At 41.3% G+C, this 21,673-nt stretch overlaps 1 protein-coding gene across 1 annotated transcript; it reads right to left on the bottom strand.

Moving 5' to 3' along the window:
* Nucleotides 1–865: 865 nt before the first annotated feature.
* On the bottom strand, nucleotides 866–21,415 carry LOC5506631 (major facilitator superfamily domain-containing protein 1). Its single transcript, XM_001627279.3, has 17 exons — nucleotides 21,229–21,415; nucleotides 20,200–20,252; nucleotides 19,557–19,669; nucleotides 19,217–19,259; nucleotides 18,245–18,312; nucleotides 17,873–17,981; nucleotides 17,328–17,436; nucleotides 14,968–15,178; nucleotides 14,378–14,434; nucleotides 14,002–14,081; nucleotides 13,594–13,670; nucleotides 13,292–13,389; nucleotides 13,084–13,196; nucleotides 9,700–9,747; nucleotides 9,342–9,405; nucleotides 8,134–8,242; nucleotides 866–1,590 (listed from the first exon to the last, which is right to left on the bottom strand). The coding sequence occupies exons 1-17, from the start codon at nucleotides 21,380–21,382 to the stop codon at nucleotides 1,528–1,530; spliced, it is 1,569 nt and encodes a 522-aa protein (XP_001627329.3). The 5' UTR covers nucleotides 21,383–21,415; the 3' UTR covers nucleotides 866–1,527.
* Between the last annotated feature and the right edge of the window lie 258 nt (nucleotides 21,416–21,673).

The raw sequence follows: 21,673 nt of genomic DNA, 5'->3' as shown, positions 1-21,673 counted from the left end.
TTTGTCTGATTATATCAGATCATTTTATCTTGAGTTGTTAATAATAAAACATTGTTATTATTTTTTACGAAAAGCTATATAAGTTAAAACGAGTGTAGAGTTTAGCGGAATCTGTCGACTAATAGCCTGTTACAGAAATATATTTAGAAATCGCACATTAATAATAGAATTAAGACAGTAACGACACTCGTGTAATAATAGAAGAGTACTTAACATATTGGAATGATCACCGATCCGTCTGGCATTTCAAGTTTTTCTTTTCTTTTCATAGAAAAGCAAGCTTAGGCACACAGAAACAAGAGCTAACGACCAGCTCGTAGCGTGGATTTGGCGCACGAGGGCACCCAATCGCCTTCCTCTCTAGCTATGCGCCACTGCACACCAAGCCGGGGGGGGGCACCTGGGGCGGACAAGGCGGGGTTCCTGCACGTTCCACGAGTTTCAAAAATTGAAAATCACGTTTCACGAGTTTCAAAAATTGAAAATCACGTTTCAAGAGTTTAAAATATTGAAAATCACGTTTCACGAGTTTCAAAAATTGAAAATCACGTTTCACGAGTTTCAAAAATTGAAAATCACGTTTCACGAGTTTCAAAAATTGAAAATCACGTTTCACGAGTTTCAAAAATTGAAAAACACGGTTCACGAGTTTCAAAAATTGAAAATCACGTTTCACGAGTTTCAAAAATTAAAAATCACGTTTCACGACAAGGATCAATATTTACTCTGAAATCACGATTCACGAATTTTAAAGAGCATAGATCACGATTCACGCTGATCAAATTTCGCCACATTGTTGATACGACAATTATTTCGTAGAAACAAAAAACAATACTGTACACCAAAATAATAACATGTGAACAGCTTCCTAAATCTTTATTCTTTATTAAACTATATTGTATAAAACAAAACAACAAAAATATCTTTTTACATAATGACGACCTTATTGCATCATCAAATATTAGAAATATTTATGTAGTATAAAGCAAATATTTGATAAAAATATCATTCTTATTTTCGAATAGGAAGTCTTGATCTATGAGTGTATCTCTGGAGAAAAAAAAAAAATAAATTTGAGGGGGAGAGGGTCAAAAGGAGTCATCGATTTCGCCGATCTGCACAAGGGCAATGAATCCGTGATCCGGTAAGTTTTGATAATCCGACAATCCGCTCTATTTTTTCCTCTTAATCCGTAATCCACTTTCCATTTTAGGCGTGGACTCACCGATCCGAAAACCTATTCACCCCCTCTCCCTAAATTGGATAGAATCCCAGTCCGACATCGCCTTCAAATTCCAACTTTATTCCTATGATAACTAAAATTCCATTAATGGTTCTCTGATGTCATAAAAAAACCTCCCCCTTTATATTAATTACATGCTCGCCCTCCCTTCCCCTCCCGAGCAATATCGTTATACAACAGCCTCAAATCGAACATATATTGATGCTAACTCGCGTGAAACAAATGGAAAGATATGGCGAAAGCAGACATTTGCTGACTGTTGTTGCGCAGATGAGCTCGCGGTGCTATTTCAGGACGTGAGGGAAGGCCAGCGGATGTGATCTGTACGTCTCTGGGATCTGGAAATACTGGAACAAAATGATAAGAGTATTAGAATAATGCTATACTGTCATGGTCGTATTATATGGCGTTTATGGTGTGGGTGACATGGTATTATTGCGTGACAAGTGATAGTGAAGTTGTCATGGTTCAATATCACACCAACATGTTCGCTATCAAACCAACATGTTCGCTATCAAACCAACATGTTCGCTATCACACCAACATGTTCGCTATCACACCAACATGTTCGCTATCACATCAACATGTTCGCTATCACATCAACATGTTCGCTATCACACCAACATGTTCGCTATCACACCAACATGTTCGCTATCACACCAACACGTTCGCTATCACACCAACACGTTCGCTATCACACCAACACGTTCGCTATCACACCAACACGTTCGCTATCACACCAACACGTTCGCTATCACACCAACACGTTCGCTATCACACCAACACGTTCGCTATCACACCAACATGTTCGCTATCACACCAACATGTTCGCTACCACACCAACATGTTCGCTACCACACCAACATGTTCGCTACCACACCAACATGTTCGCTATCACACCAACATGTTCGCTATCACACCAACATGTTCGCTATCACACCAACATGTTCGCTATCACACCAACATGTTCGCTACCACACCAACATGTTCGCTACCACACCAACATGTTCGCTATCACACCAACATGTTCGCTATCACACCAACATGTTCGCTATCACACCAACATGTTCGCTATCACACCAACATGTTCGCTATCACACCAACATGTTCGCTATCACACCAACATGTTCGCTACCACACCAACATGTTCGCTACCACACCAACATGTTCGCTACCACACCAACATGTTCGCTACCACACCAACATGTTCGCTACCACACCAACATGTTCGCTACCACACCAACATGTTCGCTATCACACCAACATGTTCGCTATCACACCAACATGTTCGCTATCACACCAACATGTTCGCTATCACACCAACATGTTCGCTATCACACCAACATGTTCGCTATCACACCAACATGTTCGCTATCACACCAACATGTTCGCTATCACACCAACATGTTCGCTATCACACCAACATGTTCGCTACCACACCAACATGTTCGCTATCACACCAACATGTTCGCTATCACACCAACATGTTCGCTATCACACCAACATGTTCGCTACCACACCAACATGTTCGCTACCACACCAACATGTTCGCTACCACACCAACATGTTCGCTACCACACCAACATGTTCGCTACCACACCAACATGTTTGCTATCACACCAACATGTTCGCTACCACACCAACATGTTCGCTACCACACCAACATGTTCGCTATCACACCAACATGTTCGCTATCACACCAACATGTTCGCTATCACACCAACATGTTCGCTATCACACCAACATGTTCGCTACCACACCAACATGTTCGCTATCACACCAACATGTTCGCTATCACACCAACATGTTCGCTATCACACCAACATGTTCGCTATCACACCAACATGTTCGCTATCACACCAACATGTTCGATATCACACCAACATGTTCGCTATCACACCAACATGTTCGCTATCACACCAACATGTTCGCTATCACACCAACATGTTCGCTATCACACCAACATGTTCGCTATCACACCAACATGTTCGCTATCACACCAACATGTTCGCTATCACACCAACATGTTCGCTATCACACCAACATGTTCGCTATCACACCAACATGTTCGCTACCACACCAACATGTTCGCTACCACACCAACATGTTCGCTACCACACCAACATGTTCGCTATCACACCAACATGTTCGCTACCACACCAACATGTTCGATATCACACCAACATGTTCGCTACCACACCAACATGTTCGCTATCACACCAACATGTTCGCTATCACACCAACATGTTCGCTATCACACCAACATGTTCGCTATCACACCAACACGTTCGCTATCACACCAACATGTTCGCTATCACACCAACATGTTCGCTATCACACCAACATGTTCGCTACCACACCAACATGTTCGCTATCACACCAACATGTTCGCTATCACACCAACATGTTCGCTACCACACCAACATGTTCGCTATCACACCAACATGTTCGCTACCACACCAACATGTTCGCTATCACACCAACACGTTCGCTTTCACACTAACATGTTCGCTACCACACCAACATGTTCGCTATCACACCAACATGTTCGCTATCATACCAACATGTTCGCTACCACACCAACATGTTCGCTATCACACCAACATGTTCGCTATCACACCAACATGTTCGCTATCACACCAACATGTTCGCTATCACACCAACATGTTCGCTATCACACCAACATGTTCGCTACCACACCAACATGTTCGCTACCACACCAACATGTTCGCTATCACACCAACATGTTCGCTATCACACCAACATGTTCGCTATCACACCAACATGTTCGCTATCACACCAACATGTTCGCTATCACACCAACATGTTCGCTATCACACCAACATGTTCGCTATCACACCAACATGTTCGCTATCACACCAACATGTTCGCTATCACACCAACATGTTCGCTACCACACCAACATGTTCGCTACCACACCAACATGTTCGCTACCACACCAACATGTTCGCTATCACACCAACATGTTCGCTACCACACCAACATGTTCGCTATCACACCAACATGTTCGCTATCACACCAACATGTTCGCTATCACACCAACAAGTTCGCTATCACACCAACATGTTCGCTATCACACCAACAAGTTCGCTATCACACCAACATGTTCGCTATCACACCAACATGTTCGCTATCACACCAACATGTTCGCTATCACACCAACATGTTCGCTATCACACCAACATGTTCGCTATCACACCAACATGTTCGCTATCACACCAACATGTTCGCTATCACACCAACATGTTCGCTATCACACCAACATGTTCGCTATCACACCAACATGTTCGCTACCACACCAACATGTTCGCTATCACACCAACATGTTCGCTATCACACCAACATGTTCGCTATCACACCAACATGTTCGCTACCACACCAACATGTTCGCTACCACACCAACATGTTCGCTACCACACCAACATGTTCGCTACCACACCAACATGTTTGCTATCACACCAACATGTTCGCTACCACACCAACATGTTCGCTACCACACCAACATGTTCGCTATCACACCAACATGTTCGCTATCACACCAACATGTTCGCTATCACACCAACATGTTCGCTATCACACCAACATGTTCGCTACCACACCAACATGTTCGCTATCACACCAACATGTTCGCTATCACACCAACATGTTCGCTATCACACCAACATGTTCGCTATCACACCAACATGTTCGCTATCACACCAACATGTTCGATATCACACCAACATGTTCGCTATCACACCAACATGTTCGCTATCACACCAACATGTTCGCTATCACACCAACATGTTCGCTATCACACCAACATGTTCGCTATCACACCAACATGTTCGCTATCACACCAACATGTTCGCTATCACACCAACATGTTCGCTATCACACCAACATGTTCGCTATCACACCAACATGTTCGCTACCACACCAACATGTTCGCTACCACACCAACATGTTCGCTACCACACCAACATGTTCGCTATCACACCAACATGTTCGCTACCACACCAACATGTTCGATATCACACCAACATGTTCGCTACCACACCAACATGTTCGCTATCACACCAACATGTTCGCTATCACACCAACATGTTCGCTATCACACCAACATGTTCGCTATCACACCAACACGTTCGCTATCACACCAACATGTTCGCTATCACACCAACATGTTCGCTATCACACCAACATGTTCGCTACCACACCAACATGTTCGCTATCACACCAACATGTTCGCTATCACACCAACATGTTCGCTACCACACCAACATGTTCGCTATCACACCAACATGTTCGCTACCACACCAACATGTTCGCTATCACACCAACACGTTCGCTTTCACACTAACATGTTCGCTACCACACCAACATGTTCGCTATCACACCAACATGTTCGCTATCATACCAACATGTTCGCTACCACACCAACATGTTCGCTATCACACCAACATGTTCGCTATCACACCAACATGTTCGCTATCACACCAACATGTTCGCTATCACACCAACATGTTCGCTATCACACCAACATGTTCGCTACCACACCAACATGTTCGCTACCACACCAACATGTTCGCTATCACACCAACATGTTCGCTATCACACCAACATGTTCGCTATCACACCAACATGTTCGCTATCACACCAACATGTTCGCTATCACACCAACATGTTCGCTATCACACCAACATGTTCGCTATCACACCAACATGTTCGCTATCACACCAACATGTTCGCTATCACACCAACATGTTCGCTACCACACCAACATGTTCGCTATCACACCAACATGTTCGCTATCACACCAACATGTTCGCTATCACACCAACATGTTCGCTACCACACCAACATGTTCGCTACCACACCAACATGTTCGCTACCACACCAACATGTTCGCTACCACACCAACATGTTCGCTATCACACCAACATGTTCGCTACCACACCAACATGTTCGCTACCACACCAACATGTTCGCTATCACACCAACATGTTCGCTATCACACCAACATGTTCGCTATCACACCAACATGTTCGCTATCACACCAACATGTTCGCTATCACACCAACATGTTCGCTATCACACCAACATGTTCGCTATCACACCAACATGTTCGCTATCACACCAACATGTTCGCTATCACACCAACATGTTCGCTATCACACCAACATGTTCGCTATCACACCAACATGTTCGCTATCACACCAACATGTTCGCTATCACACCAACATGTTCGCTATCACACCAACATGTTCGCTATCACACCAACATGTTCGCTATCACACCAACATGTTCGCTATCACACCAACATGTTCGCTATCACACCAACATGTTCGCTATCACACCAACATGTTCGCTATCACACCAACATGTTCGCTATCACACCAACATGTTCGCTACCACACCAACATGTTCGCTATCACACCAACATGTTCGCTACCACAACCAACATGTTCGCTATCACACCAACATGTTCGCTATCACACCAACATGTTCGCTATCACACCAACATGTTCGCTATCACACCAACATGTTCGCTATCACACCAACATGTTCGCTATCACACCAACATGTTCGCTATCACACCAACATGTTCGCTATCACACCAACATGTTCGCTATCACACCAACATGTTCGCTATCACACCAACATGTTCGCTATCACACCAACATGTTCGCTATCACACCAACATGTTCGCTATCACACCAACATGTTCGCTACCACACCAACATGTTCGCTATCACACCAACACGTTCGCTTTCACACTAACATGTTCGCTACCACACCAACATGTTCGCTATCACACCAACATGTTCGCTATCATCCAACATGTTCGCTATCACACCAACATGTTCGCTATCATACCAACATGTTCGCTACCACACCAACATGTTCGCTATCACACCAACATGTTCGCTATCACACCAACATGTTCGCTATCACACCAACATGTTCGCTATCACATCAACATGTTCGCTATCACATCAACATGTTCGCTATCACACCAACATGTTCGCTATCACACCAACATGTTTGCTATCACACCAACATGTTCGCTATCACACCAACATGTTCGCTATCACACCAACATGTTCGCTATCACACCAACATGTTCGCTACCACACCAACATGTTCGCTATCACATCAACATGTTCGCTATCACATCAACATGTTCGCTATCACTCCAACATGTTCGCTATCACACCAACATGTTCGCTATCACACCAACATGTTCGCTATCACACCAACATGTTCGCTATCACACCAACATGTTCGCTACCACACCAACATGTTCGCTATCACACCAACATGTTCGCTATCACACCAACATGTTCGATATCACACCAACATGTTCGCTATCACACCAACACGTTCGCTTTCACACTAACATGTTCGCTTTCACACCAACATGTTCGCTATCACACCAACATGTTCGCTATCACACCAACATGTTCGCTATCACACCAACACGTTCGCTTTCACACTAACATGTTCGCTTTCACACCAACATGTTCGCTATCACACCAACATGTTCGCTATCACACCAACATGTTCGCTATCACACCAACATGTTCGCTACCACACCAACATGTTCGCTATCACACCAACATGTTCGCTATCAAACCAACATGTTCAATATCATACCAACATGTTCGCTATTACATCAACTTATTCAATATCACACCAACATGTTCGCTATCAAACCAACATGTTCGCTATCACATCAACATATTCAATATCAAATCACCATGTTCGCTATCCCATCAACATGTTCACTTTTACACCAACATGTTCGCCATCCTATCAACATGTTCACTTTTACACCAACATGTTCGCCATCGCTCCACTCTCTTGGGAGGAGTTCGTGACATTACCTGCTGACCAACCCTTGAGAGAAAGCGTAGTCTGAGCTGTGCAGCGGACCGTGGAACAATCTGACTGTCTCCAGTGTCATCCTTTAGTCCTTCTTCGCCAGATGCAGTCCTGACAAGAGCACAAAGTCCAAAATGTCACAGAAAGTTATTACAACTAATATCAAGCAAGTCTTGGCTTTGAAAGCCACGACTACTGTTTAAAATCCCTGAACCGTGAGAACAAATCAATCAAAATGACATGTTCATTAAGTAGAATTGAATCCCCTTGATTCATAAAATCCAATCCATACTCAATAGCCTCAGCTCCAGCATCAGCCCCTCGCTACAATAGCATCAGCTCCAGCATCCGCCCCTCACTACAATAGCACCAGATCTAGCATCAGCCCCTCCCTACAATAGCATCAGATCCAGCATCCGCCCCTCAATGCAATAGCACCAGATCCAGCATCCGCCTCTCTCTACAATAGCACCAGATCTAGCATCCGCCCCTCCCTACAATAGCACCAGATCTAGCATCCGCCTCTCCCTACAATAGCACCAGATCCAGCATCAGCCCCTCCCTACAATAGCACCAGATCTAGCATCCGCCCCTCCTTACAATAGCATCAGCTCCAGCATCCGCCTCTCCCTACAATAGCACCAGATCTAGCATCCGCCCCTCCCTACAATAGCACCAGATCTAGCATCCGCCCCTCAATGCAATAGCACCAGCTCCAGCATCCGCCCCTCCCTACAATAGCACCAGATCCAGCATCCGCCCCTCCCTACAATAGCACCAGATCTAGCATCCGCCCCCTCCCTACAATAGCACCAGATCCAGCATCCTCCCCTCCCTACAATAGCACCAGATCCAGCATCCGCCCCTCCATACAATAGCACCAGAACCAGCATCCGCCCCTCCCTACAATAGCATCAGATCCAGCATCCGCCCCTCCCTACAATAGCACCAGATCCAGCATCCGCCCCTCCATACAATAGCATCAGATCCAGCATCCGCCCCTCGCTACAATAGCACCAGATCCAGCATCACCTAAGCCCTCCCTCCTCTCTGCGGCCCCTACAGCAAGTGTCAAGAAGCGACAAGAACAGATTTACATGACATTCAGCTTATGGGGTTTTGTCTTACCATGATCAACTTGGGTCACGATACCGATCCTCAAACCTTCCGTTCGGTGAGGTACCACTGACAAAAGTGCATTTATACTTACAAGGCAGTTCGACTTTCCTCAGCCAACTTATTTCTTTCAAAAGTAGACAAGTTGAGGCTTCCACCTAAAAGTAACATGGTGTTATTCTGGCTACCTAGTAGTAATGGTGCACGAAAAACCATCCAATCGAATGAAAGGGAAGTTCGTGTCAACCAGATAGTGCATTTCCCGCTCTCTAGTAGGCATGCTCCAAAAAACTGTCAAGGTGGCCACGGTAGCTTGATTCACACTAAATGTCAGCGAATATTTGGTAAGGGACACAAAAATGAGCATTTAACGTTATCTCGGATCAGCGACTGAATAAGAAATGTTATGGGCTTTCAGTGGTGGGCCGATACGGAGATGGTAATAAACCAACCTTTAGCTGCATCAGCAAGATAGAGAATAAGTGTGGCCACTAGAGCGACTGTTGACAAAGAGGAACATCATATATCAGCACAGTGCAGGATATTGAACAAAGAGGAACATTATATCAGCACAGTGCAGGGTATTGAACAAAGAGGAACATCATATATCAGCACAGTGCAGGGTATTGAACAAAGAGGAAATCATATATCAGCACAGTGCAGGGTATTGAACAAAGAGGAACATCATATATCAGCACAGTGCAGGGTATTGAACAAAGAGGAATATCATATATCAGCACAGTGCAGGGTATTGAACAAAGAGGAACATTATATATCTGCACAGTGCAGGGTATTGAACAAAGAGGAACATTATATCAGCAAAGTGCAGGGTATTGAACAAAGAGGAACATCATATATCAGCAAAGTGCAGGGTATTGAACAAAGAGGAACATTATATCAGCAAAGTGCAGGGTATTGAACAAAGAGGAACATCATATATCAGCACAGTGCAGGGTATTGAACAAAGAGGAACATTATATCAGCACAGTGCAGGGTATTGAACACAGGGGAACATCATATATCAGCACAGTGCAGGGTATTGAACAAAGAGGAACATCATATATCAGCACAGTGCAGGGTATTGAACAAAGAGGAACATTATATCAGCAAAGTGCAGGGTATTGAACAAAGAGGAACATCATATATCAGCACAGTGCAGGGTATTGAACAAAGAGGAACATTATATCAGCACAGTGCAGGGTATTGAACAAAGGGGAACATCATATATCAGCACAGTGCAGGGTATTGAACAAAGAGGAACATCATATATCAGGACAGTGCAGGGTATTGAACAAAGAGGAACATCATATATCAGCACAGTGCAGGGTATTGAACAAAGAGGAACATCATATATCAGCACAGTGCAGGGTATTGAACAAAGAGGAACATTATATATCAGCACAGTGCAGGGTATTGAACAAAGAGGAACATTATATCAGCAAAGTGCAGGTATTGAACAAAGAGGAACATTATATATCAGCAAAGTGCAGGGTATTGAACAAAGAGGAACATTATATCAGCACAGTGCAGGGTATTGAACAAAGAGGAACATCATATATCAGCAAAGTGCAGGGTATTGAACAAAGAGGAACATTATATCAGCAAAGTGCAGGGTATTGAACAAAGAGGAACATTACATCAGCAAAGTGCAGGGTATTGAACAAAGAGGAACATTATATCAGCAAAGTGCAAGGTATTGAACAAAGAGGAACGTTATATATCAGCAAAGTGCAGGGTATTGAACAAAGAGGAACATATATCAGCAAAGTGCAGGGTATTGAACAAAGAGGAACATCATATATCAGCAAAGTGCAGGGTATTGAACAAAGAGGAACATCATATATCAACAAAGTGCAAGGTATTGAACAAAGAGGAACATCATATATCAGCAAAGTGCAGGGTATTGAACAAAGAGGAACATTATATCAGCACAGTGCAGGGTATTGAACAAAGAGGAACATCATATATCAGCAAAGTGCAGGGTATTGAACAAAGAGGAACATTATATTAGCAAAGTGCAAGGTATTGAACAAAGAGGAACGTTATATATCAGCAAAGTGCAGGGTATTGAACAAAGAGGAACATATATCAGCAAAGTGCAGGGTATTGAACAAAGAGGAACATCATATATCAGCAAAGTGCAAGGTATTAAACTAAGAGGAACATTATATATCAGCAAAGTGCAAGGTATTGAACAAAGAGAAACGTTATATATCAGCAAAGTGCAGGGTATTGAACAAAGAGGAACATATATCAGCAAAGTGCAGGGTATTGAACAAAGAGGAACATCATATATCAGCAAAGTGCATTGTATTGAACAAAGAGGAACATCATATATCAGCAAAGTGCAAGGTATTGAACAAAGAGGAACATCATATATCAGCAAAGTGCAGGGTATTGAACAAAGAGGAACATTATATCAGCACAGTGCAGGGTATTGAACAAAGAGGGACATCATATATCAGCAAAGTGCAGGGTATTGAACAAAGAGGAACATTATATCAGCAAAGTGCAGGGTATTGAACAAAGAGGAACATTATATCAGCAAAGTGCAGGGTATTGAACAAAGAGGAACATTATATCAGCAAAGTGCAAGGTATTGAACAAAGAGGAACGTTATATATCAGCAAAGTGCAGGGTATTGAACAAAGAGGAACATATATCAGCAAAGTGCAGGGTATTGAACAAAGAGGAACATCATATATCAGCAAAGTGCAAGGTATTAAACTAAGAGGAACATTATATATCAGCAAAGTGCAAGGTATTGAACAAAGAGGAACGTTATATATCAGCAAAGTGCAGGGTATTGAACAAAGAGGAACATATATCAGCAAAGTGAAGGGTATTGAACAAAGAGGAACATCATATATCAGCAAAGTGCAGGGTATTGAACAAAGAGGAACATCATATATCAGCAAAGTGCAAGGTATTGAACAAAGAGGAACATCATATATCAGCAAAGTGCAGGGTATTGAACAAAGAGGAACATTATATCAGCACAGTGCAGGGTATTGAACAAAGAGGAACATCATATATCAGCAAAGTGCAGGGTATTGAATAAAGAGGAACATCAAATATCAGCAAAGTGCAGGGTATTGAACAAAGAGGAACATCATATATCAGCAAAGTGCAGGGTATTGAACAAAGAGGAACATCATATATCAGCAAAGTGCAACGTATTGAACAAAGAGAAACATATATCGGCAAAGTGCAGGGTATTGAACAAAGAGGAACATTATATATCAGTAAAGTGCAGGGTATTGAACAAAGAGGAACATTATATATCAACAAACTATAGGGTGCTGAACAAAAAGAAACATTACCTTAAATGATCTAATAATTGCTCCCTATCGAAAGAATGCCTCCTATCTAATAAACGCCCCCCCTAAGCTCACAAGTTTGTAATGAACGCCCCTCTCTAACAAACGCCCCCTACCCTCCTCCCACCTTAAAAACAAACGACATAGGAATTTCGGTAATATAAATCAAATCTAATTAATCTGAGTTTGGCTTCTACTGGGTGAGACTTGCTTAATGTCAAGAAACACTTGCTACACAGGCTATAATTTAACATGGTCCTGGCAGAGACTAGAACCCCACTGCCTTGGGTTTGCTATATTTTTATAGTTTGTAATAAACGGCTGCTATCTTTTGAACGCCCCCCAAACCCCTCCCCCCCCCCCCCAACCCACCCCGGACCATGGAGATTTAATGATTGCAACATTTTAAGATAGATCATGCGGTTTATATTAGCAAACTATAGGGTCTTGATTGGAACATTATTTATCAGCAAAATAAAGGGTATTTCTCTCTGCCAGTGTAGGGGGCATTCTTACCACATAGCCATCCACAGAAGAAGATTTCCAAAATAAGGTATCCATTGTTGTCTACGATGATTCCAGCAACTTGGGTGATGACAGCCAGGCCAAGGTTCTGGATTGACTGCATGCTATAAGGGAGTACAATAGGAACTAAGCACCTTACTAGAGGGAGTACAATAGAAACTAAGCAAGTCCCATGGAAATAAAAATGTTCTATACTTACAATCCATAAGCAGTGCCGAGCTGATGACCTGGGACAACCAGTGATACTAGAGGCCACAGCGCACAAGCCAGTAAAGAGTATGCCACTCCAAGAACACTCTGGAAATAGAAGTCAAAACGGAATTATAATCTGGTATGATAGAATGGCTACTGGATTCCCTAAGAATTCTTGAAAAAGCTTGGGAAAGGAAGTGTTGTTTCTTACAGTATTTGCTGTTCTCAATCCTTTTATCAAGATTCGGTACATATTGGAGATTCTAGAAGGGCCAGGCATGTCTATTTTCTTGGAGGGTAAATACCTACCATAGCTACAAAAGGATTCCAGAAAGTGAAGGCGACCATGCCATGAGCCACGAGTGTGAGTACCACGGCAAGCAAAACTGTATGGAAAAAAACAATAATTTCTCACAAAATACTTTGAGGTACAGTTTGTATCACCTTCCTTTCACTACATCTAAGGTGTGAAATAAGTCATTTTTAAAAGTCTGTTTATCTAAATAACTGGTTATCTCTATTTGCATCTAGGGTTTTATAGCCTATAAAACCATAAATAACGCAAGTTGAATCAAGATAATAACATAAATAACCAAACAGAGTCACAAAATAATTGTGAACAATTCAGACTTTTATTCTAGTCTTTCTTCAGGGGAATAAAGGCTAAATCAGTAGACACTAAAACATGGGATAAGTGATATTCTATTCTGTACAAACCCCAAAAGACATTTTTGCCTGTCCTGTCAACCATAAAGCCGAGAACTGGAGATGCGGCAGCAGATATGATGAAAACAATGCTGTGGAATGAAGGAAATAGTTGTATTTCCATGGGCTTTGAAAAGAAGTATGACAGGACAATAAACCCTCCAGAAGAGTGAGGTGGTTAGTATGAACCCATCGAATCCCTTAGCTATGGGAACCTATCAGAAAATGGGATGTCATAAATGAACCAATATAATCCCCTTAGATACAGGCCTACTGCAATGACAGCAAAATGACCTTCCACGTACCAAGTGGGTTGGTACATATGAACACACCCACTTGCTAGGGCCTGGGGGTGTAATGTGTGGACATGAACGAGTAGCTGGTGTACCTGTTTACAGCACCTGCCGTGTCTGGTGTGAGGTCAAACTTCTCCTGGAAGAAAGCCCTGAAAACAAATTGAATTGGCTGAGTTGAATTTTGCTAGAAAGGAAAGGTTAATGCTATCAAAAAGCATTTTAGGCAACACCAATTTGCTTTGTAAATTCCAAGTGCGTAGCGAGAATTTCTTGAGGCAGGGGAAAAGCACAGTCATAGATAATATGTGGAGAAAGAATACTATGAACAATCCTTCATTAAGAAGTGACCCTGACTACTGTATATGCTTATTAGAGCCACAATAAAACAGGTAGCTCACTGAATGTCTGTTATGTATAGGTTATGTATAGGTGTTCATTTAAGGATTTATCCATAGAAATTGACTGAAACTTTTTGAAGCAGGTTTGCGGTGTAGTGTTTCATGCGGAAGGAAAAGACACCCCAAACATTCTGTATCAGTCAAATGCAGGAATAGATTTCATGCAAAATGCCAAGATTTGTTGATTTCTCTAAAAGAAAAGACAGATTATGGCAAGGGGTGTGCGGGCAAAATACTGCATCGTTTGAAGGTTTAAATACAGTGGGTAATAATGCCTCACTTACAGCCCAAGGCCGACAAATGGGAAGACAGCGACGTAATATGCCACACATATGAGGAAGATAAGCCAGAGGGAGAGGGGAAAGTCCTTGACATCCCTCAGCTGGATCATCTCACCAGTCTTGCCTTCATCTTTTTGTAGGATTCTAGCACTCCTCTTGTCAAGTACACCAACACAGATGCCGCATATGAAGGAGAAGAGACAGACTCCAACCCCTGCACAAAGACAAAAGGGGAAATCGGAGGACAATAAGATAAGGAAAAGGATGGCAATGTTAGATAATTCTCATTGTCAATAATTAAATGTGACTGGGAAATGGCAATAATTGAAGGGTGTTTTTTTTCAGCAAACTCATAAATGATATACCATACATAATCACAATACAAAACACCTAGGGCATGAATTGAGTTAAAGCATACAGCATGTTAGGAGGACAGATTAATTAATTTGATCATTTGATCATGCAGGGGTGGATCCAGACTGATTCAACTGATTCCAGTGAATCACTCAAAATCCCAGAAAAATGTGTTTTTTTGTAGATTTGAATTTTAGAACCTTCAATAAAAATAAACATCTACTGTTGTCTGTTATTTAAACACTATTAGACCTGCTTCCTGGGTTGTTTCGCTGCTATTTCTAGCCCTACACGTAGGCTATGTCATTTCCTTTAGCGCTTGGACAGCATTTCCGGTAAGTGATAAATCTAGTTTAGAAATTTTGCACGTGTATAAAAATTATGGGTGTGTTCTGGAACTGTTCAAGCTCTTCACCGATTGGCTACGGTCCACGCGGAATCACCCAAGCTCTGTTTTGATCGGTTGATATAACGTGTGATCACTTTGGAATCAGTTGACAATAAAATCCTGATTCTACCCCTGAGAAAGTAGGCCTTTGCTTGCTTTAGTGTGTGATCTCTTGCACACATCCCTCGAACCGAAATCTTGAATAGCAAAGCATTAAAATGCAGACGTTTCTCATGGACAGCCTGTCTGCCGAAAGAAATAGTGTTATTCTTTTGATTATGGTGTAGAATTTGATCGAATTCAGATCCCTAGAAGTTGGAATTAATGACGAAAGTGTGGCGTCCGGACGATAGCTCTTCCGAATTCTCTACGAGTATATGGAAATGGAAAGTGGTCGCCTTCGTAAGTGAAATACATAATGTTTTTAGCAGAACCCCCGGACAGTGTATTCTTAGTATATTAATGGCATTTCTGTTTGCCCTGTGTTTTATTTGGGAAGATTTTCGACTGTTATTTCAGTAAGGTAAATAGGCTAGTTAAATCACCTCTTGTACTTAAGACATTAGCGTAAGATACTACACGAGCAAAATTGACCAGTACACGAATTTTCGGTGCCTCTAATGGATGAATCTAGGAGAAACATGCAAATAGGAGAAGTGCCAAAAGATCAGCAACTAGATGGGATAATGCACCGTAAAATTGCTTAGAATTGAGAGGTCATGGAGTCAATTATTGATACGAGTTGCTGTCTGTGTGGCACAAGCTACGTTATAATGCAAGGGGAGGTTGTTTTTTATATATTACAATCACACCATTTGGATATTGCCAAGGGGTATTCGAAGAGAATAACTGGTACTTGCCTCGCCACACTTTCAAGAACACAAATTTGGTTGAATTAGGTAGGAATAGTGTATTTATTAACTGACTAATCGATGAATGAAGTCACTCAGTTTTAAATGACCATAAGTTTTATACAGCACCGGTGAAACTTAACCTTGAATTTATTAACTGACTATATAAATCCCTAAAATGCCAAATGCATTCTTAAAAATTTTGCAGATTGCATGTTTCAAACACGTAATTTTATAAATTTCCTTGTTGGGCATGCCCCTATACCTCCCCCCCCCCATTGATTGGTCCATGACCATTGGAATCAGTCAACGTTAGGCCTGGATCCATCCCTGTCATGTCTGCAGCCAATAAAATTGATATTTTGTGATGCATAACAACCAACATCTTAGCTCCTTTCAACACTTATCAAATATAGTGGTCCTATAGTCCTACCATACTATCATATTGTAGTACATACCATATCCTCCCCTAGCTCCTTTCAACACGTATCAAACTAGTGATCCTATAGTCCTATAATTGCAGTATTGTATAGAGTACATACCAACATCCCCTCTTACTCATATTAATTAACACCCATCAAATTGCATAGTAATCCTGAAGCCATTATATGTACATACCAACATCCCCTCTTACTCATTTTAATTAACACCCATCAAATTGTATAGTGATCCTGATGCCATTATATGTACATACCAACATCCCCTCTTACTCATTTTAATTAACACCCATCAAATTGTATAGTGATCCTGATGCCACTATATGTACATACCAACAAAAAGGGTTAGGCCTAGCGCTTCATAGCCTGGTAATGGTTTTGCTCCCATCTTTGAGAAGGCAGTATAGATCAAGTGGTTCACATTCATATTGATCGTACTTCCCTAAAGAACAGACAATAACATAGTGGATAAAGTGTTCCATATTCAATAAGTGTGTGCAAGTTATTGAAATGTTCATGCTTATTTAAATTATTTTTTCAATCTTGATATTGCATAAGTACAAGTTTGTGTCACACACTTAGTAATTGCTGCTTGTAATGTTGTACTAATTACTACATCTGCTGCTGTTGATAATGATAACAATCTCAATAGTAATGGTGATGGTATAGCTAATGATGATGACGATGAAAATGAAAACAATGCTAATGATGATGATGATGAAAATGATAACGATGTTAATAGTAACTGTTGTTACACTGTCATGATTGTAAGCTAATGATGATCATGATAATCATGTTAATAGTGATGTTGACATGTTTGTGATAATGAGGACGGTTGCTATTGTTAATATGACAGCAAATGTGATATCAGTACTCACAATTCTAGAAAAGCTCAGTTGTAATCCAAAAACCATGTTCAGCTCTTTTCCCCTGAACCAGTTTACAGAATAAGTGTTTTGAGCCACAGCAAGATTCTCACCGCCAAGCCTGAGAAAGAAGATACCTTTTTTAGGAGACTTAAACGATCTCAAGCCAAATGTCATAGGAAAAGTGAGTTGTTTTTTATTGATAACACACCTTTGTTAACTGTACACTAAAACATGTTTTCTGCACAACAGACACAGTAATCATTCTTAGACACTTAAATCACCCCTTTTTTCTTCTTTCTTTTTGTTTTGCTTTGTCCAGTGTCTGTTGGTGTCTATTGTCTTCAATAAATACATTGTAACTGTTATTGCTGAAGAACTTACCCGAAAATAAATCTTCCAACTAACATAATTGTCCAGTTATGTGTATAGGCCCCAAGGGCAAAAACCACCTGTGTTGACACAGATATAATTATGTTACAAACAGGTGACACAAAAGTGGCACAAAGAAATCACTTTTGGGGTGGTAAACTTGCACAAGCTACAGCTTTTAGCTAACAACAACAACAAAAAGAAAATTATACAAAAGGCTTATTTTCATTAGGAGATTTTATTTTTTTGTCAGCATGATGGGCACAGCCACAGCCTCAAAAATTCATGTGACTTCTCAGAGCAAGTCCCTTATCAAGTGACTTCTCAGAGCAAGTCCCTTATCATGTGACTTCTCAGAGCAAGCCCCTTATCAAGTGACTTCTCAGAGCAAGTCCCTTATCAAGTGACTTCTCAGAGCAAGTCCCTTATCAAGTGACTTCTCAGAGCAAGTTCCTTATCATGCGACTTCTCAGAGCAAGTCCCTTATCATGTGACTCCTCAGGGCAAGTCCCTTATCAAGTGACTTCTCAGAGCAAGTCCCTTATCATGTGACTCCTCAGGGCAAGTCCCTTATCAAGTGACTTCTCAGAGCAAGTCCCTTATCATGTGACTTCTCAGAGCAAGTCCCTTATCATGTGACTTCTCAGAGCAAGTCCCTTATCTTCCAAGTGTTCTTGGTGGACTCATCCCAGAAGACTAGCAACTGGCCTCTGTATGCTGTTGCATGTATGTGTAATGCTTGTATCAAGCATTTTGTATTATGAAGAAAAGCATATAAAATAAAATAATACACTCAAATAAAAAAAACTTTACCTAGAGACATCAAATAACACAAGATTCAATGATAAGAAAACCTGGACAAAACAGGAGTGGACCCAGCATTCAAGCATTGGTGCCCTATACCACATGTTTCAATAGGCATGAATCAGCATGGCAGTCAGTGTTAAGTCAAGCACACAGCCAAAGTCTTTGCTCAACACTTACCTGGCCAGCAAGAACAAATGCACTGAATATCAACGTTCCCAGTCTTGAAAAAAAATACAAAAGGGGTGTGTTACTGTCTTGCTGAAAGGGCTATGGTATAGTTTGTTAAAAACTGTGTTCAAGCGTGTTTATTTTATTTTATTTTATAGGGCTTTACTATACCAAAAATACCTAACAATAAATTACAAAAAAGCTTTCCTAGGAATGTAGTCAGAATTTGTAGATATGCAAACAATTTGACAATTCTTTAACAAGAAATGGTGTTGTTGATTGCAGCCAAGTGCAAACATGCACATACCCCCTGTACTAGACCCTAGCTACACACATGCTCCTCACTCACCTAACACCAAAGACTCTATCAAGTAAGAAACCACCAAAGAAGCACAGGATGACATTGGGATATGAATATAGTGAATAAAGTAACACATAATTACTTGTGTCCTTTGCCATATCCTAAAACAGATATCAAAGGCAAAACATTTAGCAACATAAAAGCAGATGTTGACAAGACAATAGTGCATGACCTGATCTTAAATGATGCATGAAAGAAAATGTGGGAAAATACATGACAGAGTGTAGCAAAGAAGCTAGTCTTTATATTCATTGAAGGCCTGCAAGTTTGTTTTATGCTCTTCATATGAGATTAACACAACACAATAAAAATCGCACCTGGATGGTTATTTTTGGTTATTTCTGTTCTCAACTACAAACTACAGGGAGGTGACGACCTTTCCTATGGTATGTGCTCTTTATGTCTCACAGTACCCATTGGATTATGGGCAGTGTTCAAAAGGTTTTATGGAGAAAATGGAGCAAGTGCATGGTTTCATTCTATCACACCAAACTCTGTGATTTGCTAATTGTGTATAGCCATTGACCATATCTTATTTAATGCATTCACAATGTTGTTTTTCTATGTACACTCCTCAGGGAAAAGTTCAGGCAGTCAAGCCTTTCACCAAGCTCAAAGCTGTATCACTTACTTGCTCTATGTGTTTCTCTAATGCTGCAGGATTATCATAGCAATAGTAACCTCCTGTGGAGTAATCAATCAATCAGCCAATCATACTGTATGTTTATTACATAAAAATACTGAATTACAGGGCATAGAAGTATAAATAGGAAGCTTACATTTTTACACCTGCAAACAATCGAGACACTTGACAGTGACAAAGTTCGCAAATCTATCTAGTGTTGCAGAGTTCAGGCTTGACCCGAGAGGTTGTATGAGGATGAAGAGGATAGGCTCACAGAAGAACATAAGTCTCCTCTTCTATTGAGTGACATTGTAAGGCCTGCCTTGGCAAGGCACTTACTATATGGCTTGACGCCTGGAAAGATTACAGACTAGTGCACACTTTTGCACTCTGTTAATGTTGAGAGGTAAGAGGCAGATTGGCAAATACAGGGTCACCACCATTCAAAAACCATAATGCATAAAAATGCTTGCTGGCTTTCTTGATTACATTTGGTGGGTGTCCTACAACAAGTCATTAGGTTCCAGAGCCGTGGCCTTGATGACCACTGGCTGACACACTTGACTCCGCATTTCAAGAAAAAGTCTAACTGGGAAAACACAAACTCTATGCCAATTGATAAACATCAGGGATTGCAAAACCCAAAAAGATTTACAAATGACACCACAAATAGTATCAGCTTTGAAGACAAGACATGTTTTGTAATCTCAAAAGGCTCCAGTGACATCACTAATAATCATTATATCAGTTTTAAAACACAATTTAGAATAATTTACTATTTGGCATAAATTTGCAAGAAAAATGGACGAAAGCTTGGTTTGAGAAATAAGCTTGGTCAGTGGTTTGAAGATTACATGTTCCTACAACTTATCCAACGCAGCAAGCGAAATGACACAAACGTTTTACAAGTACTCACGTATTCTTAAACAAAACATAAGAACTCATCTAAGCCTTAGTAAGAGATTGACATGCCTTCAATAATCAAAACAAGCAGAAATTTCACAAAAAAATTGCTCAACGGCGCCACGAACTTACCGAAACTTAGAAAACATATAAAAATAAGGACGACATATCTGTGAAGCCCTCTACGTGGGTCACATAACAGGGAAGCTCCACATCCCTCTGGCTTTTCTCTAGACGCAGAATTAGTATTTATTAGAGGAGTTTTTTCAGTCGAATTGGCCGCCATGTTGATTTGTGAAAGGAGAACTACTGCGCATTCGTGTCTGCGCAGCCCGTGAGTTCCACGTGATTTGTGACGGTCACGCGAAGGGACGTTCATAAATGCGTGACGAACCTTGTTGCAAGTTAGTATCTCACTAGTTACGAAATCGAATAGATCGCAGAGGATCGTTCACAAAACAAGTAAAACAAGAGTGTTTGCTCGTTGCGAAGGTGGAGGTAGCACGATTTTGGACAAATTTACACATTTTCACGGATCACATCACGGAAAGGGATGTCTGTATTTGGCCGCGGAAAT

Source organism: Nematostella vectensis, chromosome 9 (assembly GCF_932526225.1).
Source record: "Nematostella vectensis chromosome 9, jaNemVect1.1, whole genome shotgun sequence".
Classification (NCBI taxonomy): Eukaryota; Metazoa; Cnidaria; class Anthozoa; order Actiniaria; family Edwardsiidae; genus Nematostella; species Nematostella vectensis.
The sequence above is the reverse complement of the archived record's forward strand: the minus strand, read 5'-3'. Positions and strand labels throughout refer to the sequence as shown.